We start from the raw sequence: 16949 nt of genomic DNA, 5'->3' as shown, positions 1-16949 counted from the left end.
AAAATTGGTCATCAGACTATAACTAGCCTATTAATAAATTAAGTGAACCTCTCCTGCATCAATGATCGGATAAATGGACTGTGCCTGAGTAGTTGCATCCTTGGCTAGAATTTATTTATTCCTGATTAAATTCCTGCTATATTTGTGCTAGTGATTTATTCATTTTTAATTAAATTGTCTGATTATTTTTAGTTTCATTCCGGTAAAATCCCCCCTTATCAATTGGACTTTAAAAAGAAACAAATATCTCCAGTCCCTGAGGAGACGACCCTACTTGTCACTGTCTACTATTTAGTAATTTTTGTCAATTAATTAATTCTGGTATATCGGATTAAGCAAACTCTTCGGGAACAGGGTGAATCAAGTAACCCATTGCACACCTAGAGTCCCTGCTCCAGTACCTAGGATTAATTATTGACTGCTCTTAGTGGTAGCTAGGTTCTATATTATTATTATTATTATTGCACAGGCTGACGACCTGTCACTCCCCTTCCTCTAGAATAGATTAGATTATGTTATACAAATATTATCATTGTCGAAAAAATATAACTTTCAGGTATAGAGGACTAAAATAATAAAGAGAGACATATAGAAGATGAAATATTGGCAACAACTAAAGATAAAAATAAATAAATCATAAAATTCTGTAAGATGTGGTTGCCAGATAATGGTCCTTGGGGACCATAATCCGTCAGTATCATAGATGCATTGGAGAAAATGGATTGTGTTAATCTCATGAGGTATTTTTAAATCTATAGAAAAGCCCCTCAAAACATGACAATCTAAAGGAAAAACGCATCAACAATACATGACATATAGGAAAATAGCACTAGCATATAAATGCATTGGAAAAGTTGGTTTGAGAGCTCATTTCCCCAACAAAAACCCATGTTGAATTATAGATCTAATAATATGACCTCAAGTTTTCCTTAAGTTGACAGTCATGATATAGAAACTACTATAGGTGAAGCCTAAGAGTTTTTTTCCCGATTCTTGCTTTCCTGTTTTCCTATTTTTACTTCTGGCAAAGATTTACTATACCACTTTCTTACTTTACACAAGAAAATCAGTGTGATCAAATGGCGAAGAAGAAATCATCAATAGAAGAGAAAGGCATTTAGTTGTCCCTGGCATTTTTGGAATTTGAGCAAAGTCCCGAAGGATGTTTTGTCTTTTCAAAATTACATTTATTCAAAATCAAAGTATCTTAGTAGAAAGTGCTTTTTTATCTTTTTGTTATCATAAAATCCAAGATCTAGATGCAAACACAAATGAAAACATAGAAAAGAAAAACTGAAATCTGGATCTAGAATAAGTTGATCAAACATGGAATATATCCTATTTCTGTATAAAAGCAGCAAGCTAAGCTGGAAACAAAGCTGGAAAACAACATGTTTCATTCATTTGAAGGCTCTCTCGAGTACTTTAATGTCTCAAGCTTCAGCTCTCATTTCTTGAAAAGCTACAAAATAAGAATAACGAAATAACACAAGTACAATAACACGTTTGCTTGGTTGTCAAAGCTGTTGAACTGTCTGAACAATTCAAGCTGAAAAGCAAACAATGTTAAATAAAGCATTTTATCTCTATTAAGCTGCTAATGTCAATATATTGGCGACTCACCATTTATTGAACATGCCAACATACCCTGCATCCCGTGAACCGACATATAACTTTCCGGCGTTGACATCGTATTCTTGTAAGGCATTAACTAGAGTGTTATTAAATTGCCCTTGCAAATTCTCTGTTATTAGCAATTGACCAAATATATTAAATTTGTAACCAAAACGCGTAACAGAAACTTGGCTGTGAAACAATGTTATTTGCTGCCACCCAATATTCTCCGCATGTGGGAGTCCTCTTGATTTTAATTGGATTTCCGGTTAAGTTCAGAAAAACTTCAGTTGTATCTTCCATGAGCCGATACTTGATGATTCTTTTGTCGGAGAATTCTGAAAACAGCACAAATGAGCCATCATGGCTAAATGCAGGTCCAGCTGGTACTGAAAGCCCGTCCGATACCACCTTGTATTTGATCAATCTTCCACTTGAATCAGGAGTAAAATTTCCTCGTACAACAGTTCTGCAGAAAATTGATCACAAGCATATTCAAGGACAGCAAGCGTACAATTGAACTGTTTGTCGTGAATGAAGAACTTCCAGTGTAATGATCCAATCACGAGCTAAAAATTCCGAATGATGCTTTAACTACTAATTCTTGCAAACTTTTCAAGGTCTGATTGCTTTAACTTTAACATAAATATTATAAAATATACCATAATTTCTAGTATTTTTAGGAATGTACTTTTCACTTTTAGTAGTTAATGTACCCACAAGAAGCGTTTCTTAACTTCATATATCAACTTGTTAATTACAATTCAAAAGAGTGAAGCCGAGTAACCAGAAACGACTGTTTACTAATAGCTTGTAGAGATTTAAGAATTCAAATTTTTTTAGGAGGGATCTGAATCTTGAAATCAAATTGACAACTTTTCAACAGGATCATTTGCCCCTTTTTTTTGGGGGGGGGGGGGGGGGGGGAGGGGGGGCGGGGACCCATATTTTACAACTTGTGGTGGTGGCACTTTCCATATCCCTAAGTTGTTAATTCATGCAAAATAGTAACTACATAAAACTTACTTGCTTGTGACAGGGACACTGCTAATTTTGTCAAAGTTTTATACTGCCCTACTGAAATTTTGTCAACAAAATTTAATGCATAAAAATTTAGGAAATTCTCTACGGCAAGCTACTGTTACTGTTAAAAACATACCTTATGTCAAATGTCTGGCTTGCATCTGTGAAAATGACGTCTCTTGTAATTGGATTAACATCACAGCCAGTGAGAAAATTGAATCGAACACCATTTGCACCGGTAGCAATTATTGTATCTATCCCTCCATTTGGACCTACGCTTGCAAAACCAAAGAATGTGTCCGCCAGATGGAGAGATCCACTTATAGGGTCGAAACTAATTCCAAGAATCCTTCCACATGTTGGCCCTAAATTTGGATCTGTTACGCCATCACAAAACTGCTTGCTCCTATATTAAAGAAACACGATGAATTAAATTCCTCGTATAAGTTATCATATCGAACATGTACTACATCGACTTCATTAGGCATACCGAGCTAGAAACAAATTGATGATTAGAAAAAAGGGAAGAAATTGACAACTTTATTCTTTTCCGGAGAAAAGCATTTCGTTAAGCTACATATGACAACTAGGAACGTTAATGGACTGCACATGCAATGATAGTATATATATGGTCAATATAATATATACAAAATTTACTTTTAAATTTAATGTTTATATGGTTTAAATTGTGTCTGTTTTGGATTTTCTTTATTCTAACGAAAGATAAAGTGTTCAAAACAAGCTTTTGCCAGCTGTGATCCAATCACTAATTATTCTTATAGATTTTATTTTCAAATCAAGCAACTTGGTATAAGGACTTTGAAACTACCTGGTTTTTGTGTCAAAGACCAGTAGGAGAAGTTGCCAAAAACAACTTTGGTTCAATGTGGTTTAATTCTGCGTTTTGAAACTCAGACTAGACAAAGATTCGGTAAAGCTCAGGGGTCAAAGGGTAAATGGGTCCAATTGGGTTCGACTGGTGTCAAAAATCGGATGACGTTAGCATGATGGCATTAATAAAATTTAATTAAAATTAAAGTATTATGTAAAATATTATGTAAAATTAAAGTAGATATTTGATATTTCAAAGTTATTTAACAAGAAAATAAAAATAACATAGAATAATCAACTAGTATTTCGTATAATTTAATGTCTATTTCATAGTTTTGAATTAATTTTGGAGATTTATTTGAAGTAAAACACTAAAATTTAGGACTATCTATAAACTATAAAATATTTCTAAGCATGTCAACAATTTTGAGATACTTTAGAAGTCAAAACATAAAATTGTTATAACGTTGAACCCAAACAAAAATTTTCTCGTATTTCTTCTTGACTGTAAACCGAAAGCACTCCCGTTGCCGTCACTCTCTTCCATTCTTCCCCTGCAACTTCTTCTTCTTCTGACTCTTTTTTTTTTTTCGTTTTTCGTTCCAGATTTCATCGTGCTAGTCTTTTCTCCTCAAAGTACAAAATACACCATTTCCCCAATCCTAAAGAAGAAATTAATCTGCTAGGGGCAAAGCAATAAGATAAAGAAATGCAAAGGAACTAATGAAATTTATTTACAGATGAGAAAGAACTAAAATTCCGTGGTAGTGAAAATTCAGGGAGAGGGGGTTCAGGAAATCTCTTATTAAACTATTGAAGAGGCAGGTTTGGAAGGGGCGTTATGCGAATTGTCACGCTAAAATTGGAATCTCTAAAAGGTCATCATTTAGCGGTCCTTGCTGTATGCTATAGGTGTCAAAATAGGTGATTTGAGTGGGTTTGGACGGTTTGAAATGGGTAGTTAGTATAAGTAAGTCAATCTATTTATATCCATTTTATTAGATGGATATAAATAGGTAATTCAAAATATGAAACCCATTTATAATCCATTTATTTTAACTTTTTGTAAACTCATTTAAATTCATTTTTGCAAACTAAATTATCAATTTATACCACCATTTGTACCCATTATTAGTTTTAAATATTTATTTATAATGATCAATAAGCCTAATTACCTATTTTTTTCCATCTGTGCTTTATGTCACAAAATTACATACTATTTAATAATTGAATAATAAGAATATAAAAATTTGAACTAAGTACTATAAAAGTTAACATAAAAACTTGATCCAAAAATTTTGAACCCCTAGTATTTTTTTCGTGTATAAATTTAAATTTTCGTTTTGGAAAGGTAAGAAAAGAGGCTAAATCTTGTCATCAACTGATAATGCTAAAAATAAGCAAGTTAACAAACTACAAGAAAATAAAACGATAAGATAAAACCAACAAATAATTATAATAAATGAAACAAAAGTAGTTAACATCATGACAAAATGAAGAATCTGAAAAAAAAAAATTTTAAGTAGAATATCTATCTGCGTCAAAATGCATCAAATATTTTTTAAGGCTGAAAACTAAAACGTTCCACTATATACAAGGTTTTAGTAATATTAATGCATGAAAGTCTCCAATAATGAGTTCAATAATCAAATGTAGGCCTCAAATTTTTCTAAATGGATGGATGAAGAGAGGAGGTCTGGAGAAGACAATTCTAAATCGGTTAATTAGGTTTGGTGGATATAATTGGGTAAGTCATTTATATCAATATTTAAAAAAGTTAAAATACCAGTATCCAGTTATTCATGAATGGGTATGGGTAAATTGAGTTAAATGAGTTTGTTTGCCACTTATACTATATACCTACTAGCTTTTATTTATTTATCTATCATTGTATGTACCTACTGCCGATTCCCCTTGCGCTTTTGTCATTCCATACCTTCCAGTTTTATTTGTTTATCTTAGTCATGCTTTTAATTTTTTATACAAATACCAGCCCCAAGCTAACGCAAATTGAACGTTCTGCTATATTTTTTTGATAGCATGAGTTGTATGGTCCCTGACCAAAGTAAAATAGTACAAAGTTAAACTTTAGTTAAGAGACCAAACCCTTGCCCTTATCAAAGTACATTAATTTGACTTTTATTCAACATTTCCAGGATTTATCTCTGTGAATTAGGTTCATCTCTTTCACGTTTGTGTTTTGAAATTTAGCTCTCCAATCACAACATTTTTAGAATATCCACTTCTTAGAAATTGCTGGATTTACAGCAAAAATCAAGAAAATTTTGGAGAGGTGAAGCGTTTCTCGTTCCTTACAAGTATTTTCTTTTCGTTCCTTGCAAGTATCACATTGAATAAATTTACTCAATAGTTTGTCTAAGGCTCCTCATTAAAAAAGATTTAAGTTGTTAATTTGCTCGGTAGGACTTGAATTAATTGGGCAAGCCTTTGAATATAACGAAAACCAGAAAATATGTTTGTGTGCAGTTAAATGGTAAATTGAGGGTAAATTAAGTGTACTAAAAGTTCTCATGTGTTTACGGTACATATAATCGAAAATAGTTTATTTCCGAGTTTTTTGGTGGACTAATGTAGAATCTTAGCTGTGGAATAAAATTCCGGAATGTTCTTTGTATCCTATAATTATCCTCCCATCTTGCAATGACTTATATTCTCCTGGTTTTAATCCGATGTATTGGGATCTTGTTCGCGAAAAAAATATTGAAAAATAAGAAATACAACAATTTAATGAAGCCAAAAACATAAATATGCGAATGATATACAAGTTTTTGACATGGTTTAACTCAATTACCAAACCTATATATCCACTTTCGCGTTCCATTTTTTGAAATAAAAAAGATGCTATGAAAGATGTCTACATCCATTGAAAGAAAATCTAATCTTTTATTATTAGAAAAGAATCCCATATTTCCATACAAGAATATAACTATAAACCCAATTCTACCATTTGTATAATTATTCCCACCGACCAAGAAGTCTCACTCACCCTGCGGAAAAGCCTATATGGTTGCCTTCTATGCATCTTCTGAGCAAAAAACTTTAGTCCTAATCCTAACATTTGTAAAGCCTATGTGGTTGCCTTCTATGCATCTTCGGAGCAAAAAACTTTAACCCCAATTCTGACATTTGTATAACTACTCTCCCCTATCAAGAAGTCTCTCTCACCCTATGCAAAAGCCTATATGGTTGCCTTCAGTACATCTTCTAAGCCTCGATAAATGTATAAGCACAATAAGGAATGTAAAGGGTATTTGGAGGATGCAGGGCGGCAAGGACAACGGAGAAGTTAGTATTATTATTATTTTTTTTGAAGAATTGGGGAAGTTAGTATTGCACGGGATTTTGACCAAAAAAAAAATATTTGTTGTGCAATAATTAAGTAGCTTGTAGATAGGATAGCTGATTGGGTAGTAGTTGGGGTGATTGGAGTAGGTACTGTGTAGTTTTATAAAATTGTCAAATTACAAAAATTAAAAGAATAAAGAAATCAGAGACTTATTTTACTCATATTTAGAGTACTTCAAAAGCAAGAAGAAAAATTGAACAAGTATTTTAAATTCTTCAGCTTGAACATACTTATATCATAAGAATAAAGATGCACAAATATGGAAACGACAAACTTATGGTATATATAAATATTATTATTTCTGTATTTTCTAACACAAATTAGAAGTTAATTGGCTTCAAACGAATTATTGGTATGTGCCGTGCAAGCAAGGCACAATCCTCAGAAGATATGCTGAATCATTTTCTTAGCAAAGATGACATACGTTGATTTACAAGTGGAAACGAAGCTCTATACAAAAGGTCCACCCCTCATCGTTTAGGACTGCATTAAGGAGCCATCGACCATTGTTTTCTTTTCTTTTTTCCCCCCCTAGAAATACTGATAAAAATTTTTGAAGGAAAAATGAGTTCTGAAGGCCCAAAGCTTCCCTTCATAGATTTCTCAAACCAAGAGCTGAAACCAGGATTTCCATTGTGGAATTCCTTGAAAATTCAAGTTCGAGAAGCCCTTGAAGAATATGGTTGCTTTGAAGCATCATATGACAGAATCCCTATTCAGCTTAGAAAATCTATTTTTGATGCTGTAACAGAGCTTTTTGATCTTCCATTGCAGGTCAAAGTGAAAAACTCAAACGGCAAGCCTTACCATGGTTATATCGGACAAAGTCCACTCTTCCCACTATACGAAGGCATGGGAATTGATGAAGCAAACGTCCTAGAACATGCTGAGAGCTTCTCCAAGGATATGTGGCCCGCAGGGAACTCTGAATTTAGGTACACAACTTTAAAGCAACATCTATTTTCTTTATAGAAGTAGGTGTGGAGAAAAATGCTTGGACTTATGATTACAAGGTCGAGGCTCCAAGAAATTAGAGGGTTTCCGTTCAAATCACATGTCCCTATCTTCCGTTTCTTAAATAGGAGCTCCTTCAATACTAGAAAAAATTAGACGCCCAATGTTATGAACTGTTGAGATCATGCCTTCAGGCAGGGACGGAGCCAGAAATTTATTTTTGAGGGGGCTGAAGTGTATTAAAAAAATTTTTTTGTGACGAAATAAATATATTTAATAAGTAAAATTTAGAATCAATAATTATAAAAATAATAAAAACATATAATTATACATACCCAAAAATAAGTATTGGTAGTTGTTGCACTCGAATAACGAAGAGGAGGCAATTGCATTCTGCGAGTCTTCATCCGTTGAAAACGCTACAATATTTGCTCATTTTCAATTGTTGCAAAAATATCCTTCTCGATGGGATTGCAGGAAAAAAAAAAAAAAAGCACAGTCGGAAGATGGACCTCTGCTCTTACCTACCACCGTAATATAATGGATTAGGATTCCCAGCAGCAGTTACTTTGGGGCAGCTTCAGAGCTTTGCCAAGTTTATTTGCTACAAATTTTTTAAAAACTTTAATTATAGTAATCTCAAAAATTTCTCAAAATTTTTAAACTACACACTTCAAAATATTCAAAAATTTACGCACTTCAAAATTTTTTAAAAAAACTTCTATAGTAAGATACAGTAAAGTTTTAGACAAAGATCCAAAAAACTCACTTGCCAAACCGGGGCAACATTCGTAGCAGCACTTTTGTGAAGAGAATAAATGTTTGTTTAATTCCAACGGCACCACTCGTGACTTCTTGAGGCAGCAACAATTGACACCAGCTGAGCTGAGCTGAAGAATTGCACGCTTCGATGGGCCTTATGTCCATTTTCCCAACGTCAGTCAAATCCATGGGCCATGGACACCAGCAACAATTGACTTTTCTATTTGAACTTTGGTCTACTCTTCCTTCTAACCCAAAAAAAAAAATTTTTGGCCTACTCTAAACCAAAATGTTTACTCTTGACTACAGGCAGTCACGAGGGTAAGAAATTAATTGACAAAGGAAACAACGGACTCAGAAAAATTGTTTTGACAAATTTAATCTTATCCTTACCGTCCAAATCTTGGGGGGGGCTTAAGCCCCCACCAGCCCCCCCTTAAATCCGTGGCTGCCTTCAGGTGCTATTGCGCCAGGTGCATAAAAATTTGTTCCTTGTATGAGTAGGTTATTTTTCCAGTAGGTAATTCGTCCATGCATAAATATTTAAGGCTGTTTTTCCAGTAGGTAATTTGTCCATGCAACCCGAATTTTCTTTTTTCTCTTACATCTCTTGGGGACGATTCCTAATGAATTGATTGCAGTGTCCTATAATGTACTTTATTCATGAAGAGTATCAGAAGCCAGGAAAGGTATTTCTGCATTCAAAATTGGCTCTAAACACAATTCGTTTGTGCGTGCGCCCGTGTGCATGTGTTATATATATGTATATATAAAAGATTTTACTTAATCAACCATATGTTAAAGGACTTGTGTTGCATTTTACTCAAATATGTGCGGTTCACTAGTTGTTTTACAATTTTCACTAGCAAGACCATACAGAATTACGCAGAGCAACTTAGTGAATTGGATCAAATGGTGAGGAAAATGGTTTTGGAGAGCTTGGGAGTCGAGCAATACATTGATGAGCACTTGGAATCTACACACTACCTTCTTCGCGTGATAAAGTATAAAGGGCCTCAGACAAATGAGACCAAACTTGGACTGCCTTCACACAGGGATGCTAACTTAGTCACCATCCTGTACCAAAATCAAGTACAAGGATTGGAATTGCAGAAAAAGGATGGGCAGTGGATTGATTTCAAACCCTCACCGAACTCCTTCGTAGTCATGATTGGCGAATCATTCCATGCAAGTCTTTTCAACAAATTTTGTTCCGTTTATCTTAGTTTTCTGAATAAAGAGACTTAAATGAATAAACTGGATATATTCATTTAAAGAGACCTAACTTTTTGCAGGCATGGACGAATGGACGCTTACATCCTCCTAATCATCGAGTCCTGATGACGGGAAATGAAGCAAGATACTCTGTCGGGCTCTTTTCATTTCCGAAAGATGGATATATGGTCAAAGCCCCAAAGGAGCTAGTAGACGAGACTCACCCATTACTTTTCAAGCCCTTCAATTGTCCCGAGTACCTTGCAGACATCTACAAGGGGGGCAAGAAAGTTGACACTTCCCTTAAAACTTATTGTGGTGCTTAAGCATTGCAATTTAAATACGACATCTGAAATTTGTATTTTTTTTCTATCATTTCAAGAATTTGTAAGACTCGAATTCCCAATGCAATTCTCTTTTTTTTTTTTTTATTTAAGTTTCTTTTTTGATACCTAGTCAGTAATTTTCTTCTACTTTTTCTCTATTGCCTCGAATTGTCTCAGCTGCAGAGTGGCAAGCATATTATTTGGTTAACAATTCTGTCAAATTCAACTTTGCCTTTTCCTTGTTTATTTCATTATTAAACATTCAAATTACATAGTACCTATAATGGTTTTCATATTTGCAGATACTTCTAAGTACATGTACATGTACCAATGAATCTTTGATTTAGTACTCAAAATTACAAAGGCTGACATCCCTGAGGGAAAAGAGGTCCTAGGCTAAAGTCCGCTAGAGTTGCCATGTACTGTTCTGTTATATGATAGTATTCAGGCATTGGTAGTAGGTTATTGTGCCACCTTGTGTGGCTACTAACGAAATACATTATTGTAATTATGCTAACAAGTTACTCTCCCAACAAATCTGATCTATTTTCGTCCAACAAATGAAAAACTAAACTGATATATGTACTTATAACGTGATTGCATACCAGAAAAATTAAGGATATGATTCTATGACTACTCTTAAAATAATTTAATAACATTCACAAGATTACTATTTTATCTCACACCCAGTTTAGTGAAAATGTTACACTAAAATTTATATCAAAACACACTAAAAAACAATCATCCCATGCGATTTAGATTCTAGATTACTACATTGTGTAAACCAAACAAACCTTGTTTGCAAAAAAAAAAAAAAAAAAAAAAAATCTTGGATCCAAGAAAACTAAGTGGTGACAATAAATGGTAATAAACCCAACCTTGGTTTCTTACTATTGGCACCAAAAATAATTTCCGCCATATCAAGGGCCAAGATTAAAGCAATCCCAAAGATGGAAAATTGATAGATATTCTTTCAGATAATTAAAACTATTATAATGACCATAAAGATAGAACTACATATTAATTTGTGCTAAATTAATTAAGAAGATTCAACAATTTATTTTCTTCATCAACAAATATTTAGTTTCCAGCAATATTGCTAAATCTATTAGTCTAATAGTTAAAGTTTTTCTTTTTTTTTTTCAATACTAAGTTAATTCATTTATATTAAAAAATATAGAAATTCATCAGAAAAGATGATATTGTTAACAGAGAGAAGAACCATAAGAACAAATAATTCAAATTTATTTAAAAAGATAAAGTGATTAGAAGAGGGAGAAACTATGAGAAAACTAATTATAAAATAATTGGATACAAATATGATAAAATCTAAGTATCCAAATAAACTCGTTAATTCTCTTCAATTAGACATGTTACCTAGGAAAGAGTATATGGGTAATTAAACCAACAACTTTCACATGTATGTATATATATATATATTCATTTATTTATTTTAGTGTAGAGGTTCTTAATGACTTTCATTGATTTTATGCTCTCATAGAATTGAATGCTTGTAACTAGAAACTTCTACCTTCAACCAAGAATTAATCAAGAGAAAGCACTCAAAAAAATGCCTTTTACCAATGAACATAAAATAAATAGAAAGAATATCTTTTTTATCACTCCAAATTGATACATTCTCAAAGGGAAAATCCTCACTAAGGGTTGAGTTGGCAAGAGGAAATATCTGGTGAATCTTTACGGTTAAAGTTATTCCTATAAAATAAAATAAAAAATACGAAAGTTACTACAAAGGATTTTAAAGATTTAATCTATTACTTTTTTATTCAACCCTTTAATTAAAATAACTTTTAACTAAAGGTCTTATCGCTACGCTTCTAAAAAAAGGAGAAAATTTTTTATGAATCTAACTTTGACAATGAGGAAATAAACCTCCCCATCTTGGAAATGAGAAAAAAAAACAAGTAAACCTTTTACCTTGTATTTATTCTTTTGTCAACAAAATTTTTATTTTTTTTGGTCAATATATATTCTTTTATTTATTTACATAGACTCTAGAGAAATAAGCTTCAAATGATTATCGGCTTGAAAAGGTCCAACCAATAAAATTGGTTCGCAGCAAGGCCGGAAATATAATAGCATCTTAATGAACATTTAATTGCCCAAGATTGTTAAAAGTTTTATGGTAAATTTTTGATATAAAGACCAACTTAATTTATTATACAACAAAATTTTACTAAGAGGAAAAGTGCTTCTTGTTTTTTCAGTTGTTTTTATTTGTTGATTTATCCTCACAAAAATTTTATACTGAAAACTAACTTGATCCTATTGGCTACTAGTAGTGGCACTTTGCTGGCCTAAAATTTGGCAGAAGTTGGTTTGGGTTGTTGGCTAGCTAGTGCTCTGTAGGCCCGGAAATCCATATCTATTGTTGGCCCAACTTCTCTCCGTTCTATTCTGTAGCCTCTATTACTTTGAATCTTCATTTTTTATGTTTAGGCCTAATCAAGGACAAATTTTATGGATGTTTAAACAAAACTTGGAAGAAGGTTCTGCGAAGCTAATTACATCAAAAACTATGTACTATTCCATTCCTTTCAACTTTAATTAAAATTCTTATAAGAGGTGATATATAGATATCCCTATTTATAAATATTATAAGAGTAAAATTTATATACATTGATAATATATATATTATTATCGTTGGATTCATGACATATGTGCAAAAATTGAATTTTAAATTCAAATTTTGAATATTTATCATTCATCCAAACTGATAGTATATACATTGTCAGTGTAAGAAAGATTAATTCATATATTATAAGTGTATGCTTTGGATGCTTACGACACAAGTGGACAATTGCATGCTTAATCGTCACAATTGAGATAAAAATGAATATAACTTATAGTTCATAGAACATAAGTGTATGCTTTGGATGCTTAATAATATTTATAAGTGATCAAAATGAGTCGACTTTCACGATAAGATATCTACTATATTTAATATTTGATCTTCTAGCCCGGCGTTCTCTTCTATAGCTTGTCACCATATACTGAGAGTTGGACACTGAAAAATATACTGCCAAAAATGCGTCTTCATTTCATTGTCCATTGAATTTTTTAAACACGATCTTGGAGCTTCTCCCGTTGTTTTTTTCAAGTAGTTTACATCGATCTTAGTTGAATTCAATTCAATTAGACAATATACTATCAGGAAAATAACGGGTTCCCAGATAAACATGTTTGATGCCAATTTGGACACAGGTGTGAACTCTTCTTTGTGTCGTTTAACCAAATGTGGAATCCAAAAATTCGACCACAGCCGAACGACAACATTAATCTCGAAACTTTCTACACCAAGCAGGTGATTCGTCAAAACCAAACGTACTATGGTGTTGGTTGTGTTTGTCCTTTCCTACGCAATGGAATAATCCCAAATCTTGCTAGTTGCTACTCCAGAAAGTCCATATCACTTGCAAGAAAGAATCTAAGGCTTGTGTATTTAAAGCGCTTCAAACTTGACGCCAAGCTCGATCAAACTTGTTAATTTATTGATCGTGCTGGTGCTTTATCACCTCTAGAATAAGTGGATATAAAATTAGTTTGTTTGCAAGAGTTTTAAGCATTAGAAAAAAAATCTGCAAATATCTCTAAGTTTTAGATCCTAATGGAGATGTTCCATTCCGATCACTTTGAATTTCTGGGTGTCTCTGGGAAGTATGATTCTACAGAAGGTTTTCAGTTTGAAGATCACGGGAGAGAAGAGAACCAGAATTGTCTGATTACAAATGACGATGAAAGGGAAGCATCCAAGGGCATTGGCTCCTTTTATCCTGGTACCCTTGGGTCGAATCAGGTGCATGACAGTACAGCTGAGAAAGGAGTTATCTACTCCAAATTGCATCAGGAGCAGCAGTTAAAAGATTTGACAGGTTTTGCCTGTTTCAATGATCCCCGCGAGGAAGAGATTACGAAGCTTGCCGATGATGTGGCTTTTGCAAATTCAGAATTTAATGATGCAAATAAAGAAAGGCCATATGCAGGATCCCTTCGGATTCTGAAGAACTACAGGAGAAGGTTCAGAAAATTAAGTGTTGAAAAGATGGATTTGCCAAGTTACCAGGGGTGCACTCTTATAACTGGCCATAAATTATCTACTGATGCTATTCTAAAGTTGGCTGCACAAAATTTCATTCAAAGTTCTTCCAAAGGTACTACTGAGTCCTTTGAGCTTAGCCATCCTTATGCCAGTTCATTCGGTGGCTTGTGTGTAGAAGACACCAAAGACGTGAAACTTGTCCAGCATCTTCTAGCTTCAGCTGAATTTGTAGCCAAGAAGCAGTTCGAACGTGCAGGTAAGCTCCTCCTTAGATGTGATAAGCTGAGTTCTGATCATGGAAATACTATTGAAAGGTTGGTGTATTATTTCTCTGGTGCACTTCATGAGAGAATTGATCGTGAAACTGGAACAGTTACACCTGAAGGATTGGGGAAGATGCAGTCCATCGATATTCTAGACATGATGTCAGGACTCACATCGGCCAAAATTGTGATGCAAAAATCAGTGCCCTTTGGTCAGGTTTGCCAGTTTGCAGGAACTCAAGGTGTATTAGATCATGTAGCCGATGCAACAAAAATTCATATTGTCGATCTTGAGATAAGGACTGGGATGCATTACACAATTTTGATGCAAGCTCTAGCGACTAGGAGTCAAAATCCCCTTGAATATCTTAAGGTGACGGCGATAGGAACCAAATCAAAGGCCAAAATTGAGGAGACTGGAAGACAACTTGCAAGCTTTGCCCAGGTTTTGAAATTGAAATTCTCAATTAACATAATCATGCTTGCGGATATCATGGATCTTAATGAGAACCTGTTTGAGATAAATCCTGATGAAGCAGTTGCTGTCTGGGTGGAATACTACTTCATGTTCATGATTAGTAGGCAAGATATGCTGGAATCGTTGATGAATGTTGTCAAAGCTATTAATCCTCGTGTGATGATTGTTACCGAAGTTGAGGGGAACCATAATTCTCCAGTTTTTGTGACCCGCTTCATTGAAGCTCTATTTTTCTATGGTGCTTTCTTTGATTCCTTGGAAGACTGTCTAAAGCATGACCCAAAGAATAGAATGATCGTTGAATCAGTATACCTCAGTCAGGCAATAAGGAACATAGTAGCAACTGAAGGAGAGGAAAGGACAATCCGACAGGTGGCAGTGAATGTCTGGAAGGCATTTTTTGCTCGTTTTGGGATGGTTCAGGTAGAGTTAAGCATGTCTTCCATGTATCAAGCGAATTTGGTGCTGAAAAATTTTGAATGTGGGAGTTCCTGCACACTTAATAAGGATGGAAAAGGCCTAATCATCGGGTGGAAGGGGACCCCAATTCATTCACTTTCTGCTTGGAAGTTTGGATGCGATTCAAAGAATGAAGATCTGGACTTTGATCTTTTGAATCTGTCATCATCCTCCTAACCGTGTATCTTAATCGATAAAATGCATATGCAGGTTAATTTTTTTTCATGTTTCTTGACATTAATACTAAGAGTGAATGCTTGATTACTTTTTATATTGCAATTCTGTTCTGCAAACGACGATAAAGTCTGTGATTTTGCGTGCAGTCATGTTCGAGTCTCACATGCTTTACCTCACTTTGAAGTTGCTAATCCTATGGCTTTTGATGTTCGAGTGGAAAGTTAGGAATGATAGTGGTAATGTAAGAGATGCTTTAACAGATTACTTACTCCAGCTGTTTCATCCGTATTTTCAATGTGTTAGATGTACTTCCTGTTTAGATACATAGTGACCGCAACTCATCTAGGTTTTCCCTTTTCTCCAATCTCTAGTCCCTATGTAGATGCATGCCTCTTTTCTCTTAGTTATGCAGAAAAGATCTAGCATAAACAAACTTCAACTCTAGCACTAAGAAAGTTAAGGTTAATGTTTCTCTACAAGGGAGTGTTAGGTTCATGAGTAAAGGGTTGTGTTCTACATTGGTTTAAGAGATGGAGAAAGAGCGGTTAATATGTAAGTAAGGGTCCAAGACCTAATAATTTAAACTTTTGGGTCAGAGTTGGATTCTTGATTTACATATTGGGCTCTTTGATGGGTTTTCTCGAGGTGTTTCTCTCTATCAAATTGGTTTTAGAGGCTCAGGTTATGAGACTGGGCTACTCATGGGCAAGTGAGTTCTTCTCGGAGTTGGCCGGTAAAAATTCTCTTCTTGATGGTAAATCGAAGTGCCAAAAAGTTTGATTGGTATTGGACCAGGTGTGCCATGGCTTTGGCAGGGGATCCGATTGATGTTAGACCAAGAAGCCAAGGGTTAGCAGGGGTTCAGAATACAGTTTGGATGTTAAAGAAGAGTGGGTCCATATTTGAGAGAAGAGGTGACCTTGATGATAAAGGTAAGCTTGCATTGAGTATTAAAATGGGCTCGAAAAAGGGTTTGTAAGTTTGGGTTTAATGTGGGGTTACTCATGAAGGAGGAGATTTGTTAGGTTCATGAGTAAAGAGTTGTGTTCCACATTAGTCTGAGATATGGAGAAAGAGCGGTCAATATGTAAGTAAGAATCCAAAACCTAATAGCTTAACCTTTTGAGTCAGAATTGGATTCTTGACTTGCATATTGGGCTCTTTGATGGATTTTCTCTAGATGTTTCTCCCTATTAGGGAGCACGCCAGAAAGAATCGAGATCTCTAGTGTTGATAAGCATGAAAGACCAATGCAATCTAAGTTTTTGTAGTTGTATCCTCGGTAGAGTAAGAACTCTGCTGTGTTCAATATGCATCTCATTAGTAGCAATCTGTCAGTCTGAAGATCAAAGTCTAAAGTGCTTCACTCAAGTGAATTCAAAATTGCAACAGATTTTCTGTACCAATCCTTGTATCACTC

The 16949-nt window shown here is 34.3% G+C and overlaps 3 protein-coding genes across 3 annotated transcripts; 2 read left to right on the top strand and 1 right to left on the bottom strand.

Moving 5' to 3' along the window:
- Positions 1 to 1619: 1619 nt before the first annotated feature.
- LOC113705717 (protein STRICTOSIDINE SYNTHASE-LIKE 11-like) lies at positions 1620 to 4657 on the bottom strand. The gene is made up of 4 exons (XM_027227635.1): positions 4644 to 4657; positions 2774 to 3043; positions 1803 to 2083; positions 1620 to 1744 (listed from the first exon to the last, which is right to left on the bottom strand). Exons 1-4 carry the CDS (start codon positions 4655 to 4657, stop codon positions 1620 to 1622), a joined length of 690 nt encoding a protein of 229 aa, XP_027083436.1.
- A 2561-nt stretch (positions 4658 to 7218) lies between these two features.
- Positions 7219 to 10190, top strand: LOC113705403 (probable 2-oxoglutarate-dependent dioxygenase AOP1). Its single transcript, XM_027227249.2, has 3 exons — positions 7219 to 7770; positions 9418 to 9739; positions 9847 to 10190. Exons 1-3 carry the CDS (start codon positions 7400 to 7402, stop codon positions 10090 to 10092), a joined length of 939 nt encoding a protein of 312 aa, XP_027083050.1. The 5' UTR covers positions 7219 to 7399; the 3' UTR covers positions 10093 to 10190.
- Positions 10191 to 13426: 3236 nt separating this feature from the next.
- Positions 13427 to 16949, top strand: LOC113707481 (scarecrow-like protein 18). Its single transcript, XM_027229832.2, has 2 exons — positions 13427 to 15562; positions 15676 to 16949. Exon 1 carries the CDS (start codon positions 13721 to 13723, stop codon positions 15527 to 15529), a length of 1809 nt encoding a protein of 602 aa, XP_027085633.1. The 5' UTR covers positions 13427 to 13720; the 3' UTR covers positions 15530 to 15562; positions 15676 to 16949.

This window comes from Coffea arabica, chromosome 8c (assembly GCF_036785885.1).
Source record: "Coffea arabica cultivar ET-39 chromosome 8c, Coffea Arabica ET-39 HiFi, whole genome shotgun sequence".
Classification (NCBI taxonomy): domain Eukaryota; kingdom Viridiplantae; phylum Streptophyta; class Magnoliopsida; order Gentianales; family Rubiaceae; genus Coffea; species Coffea arabica.
The sequence above is the reverse complement of the archived record's forward strand: the minus strand, read 5'-3'. Positions and strand labels throughout refer to the sequence as shown.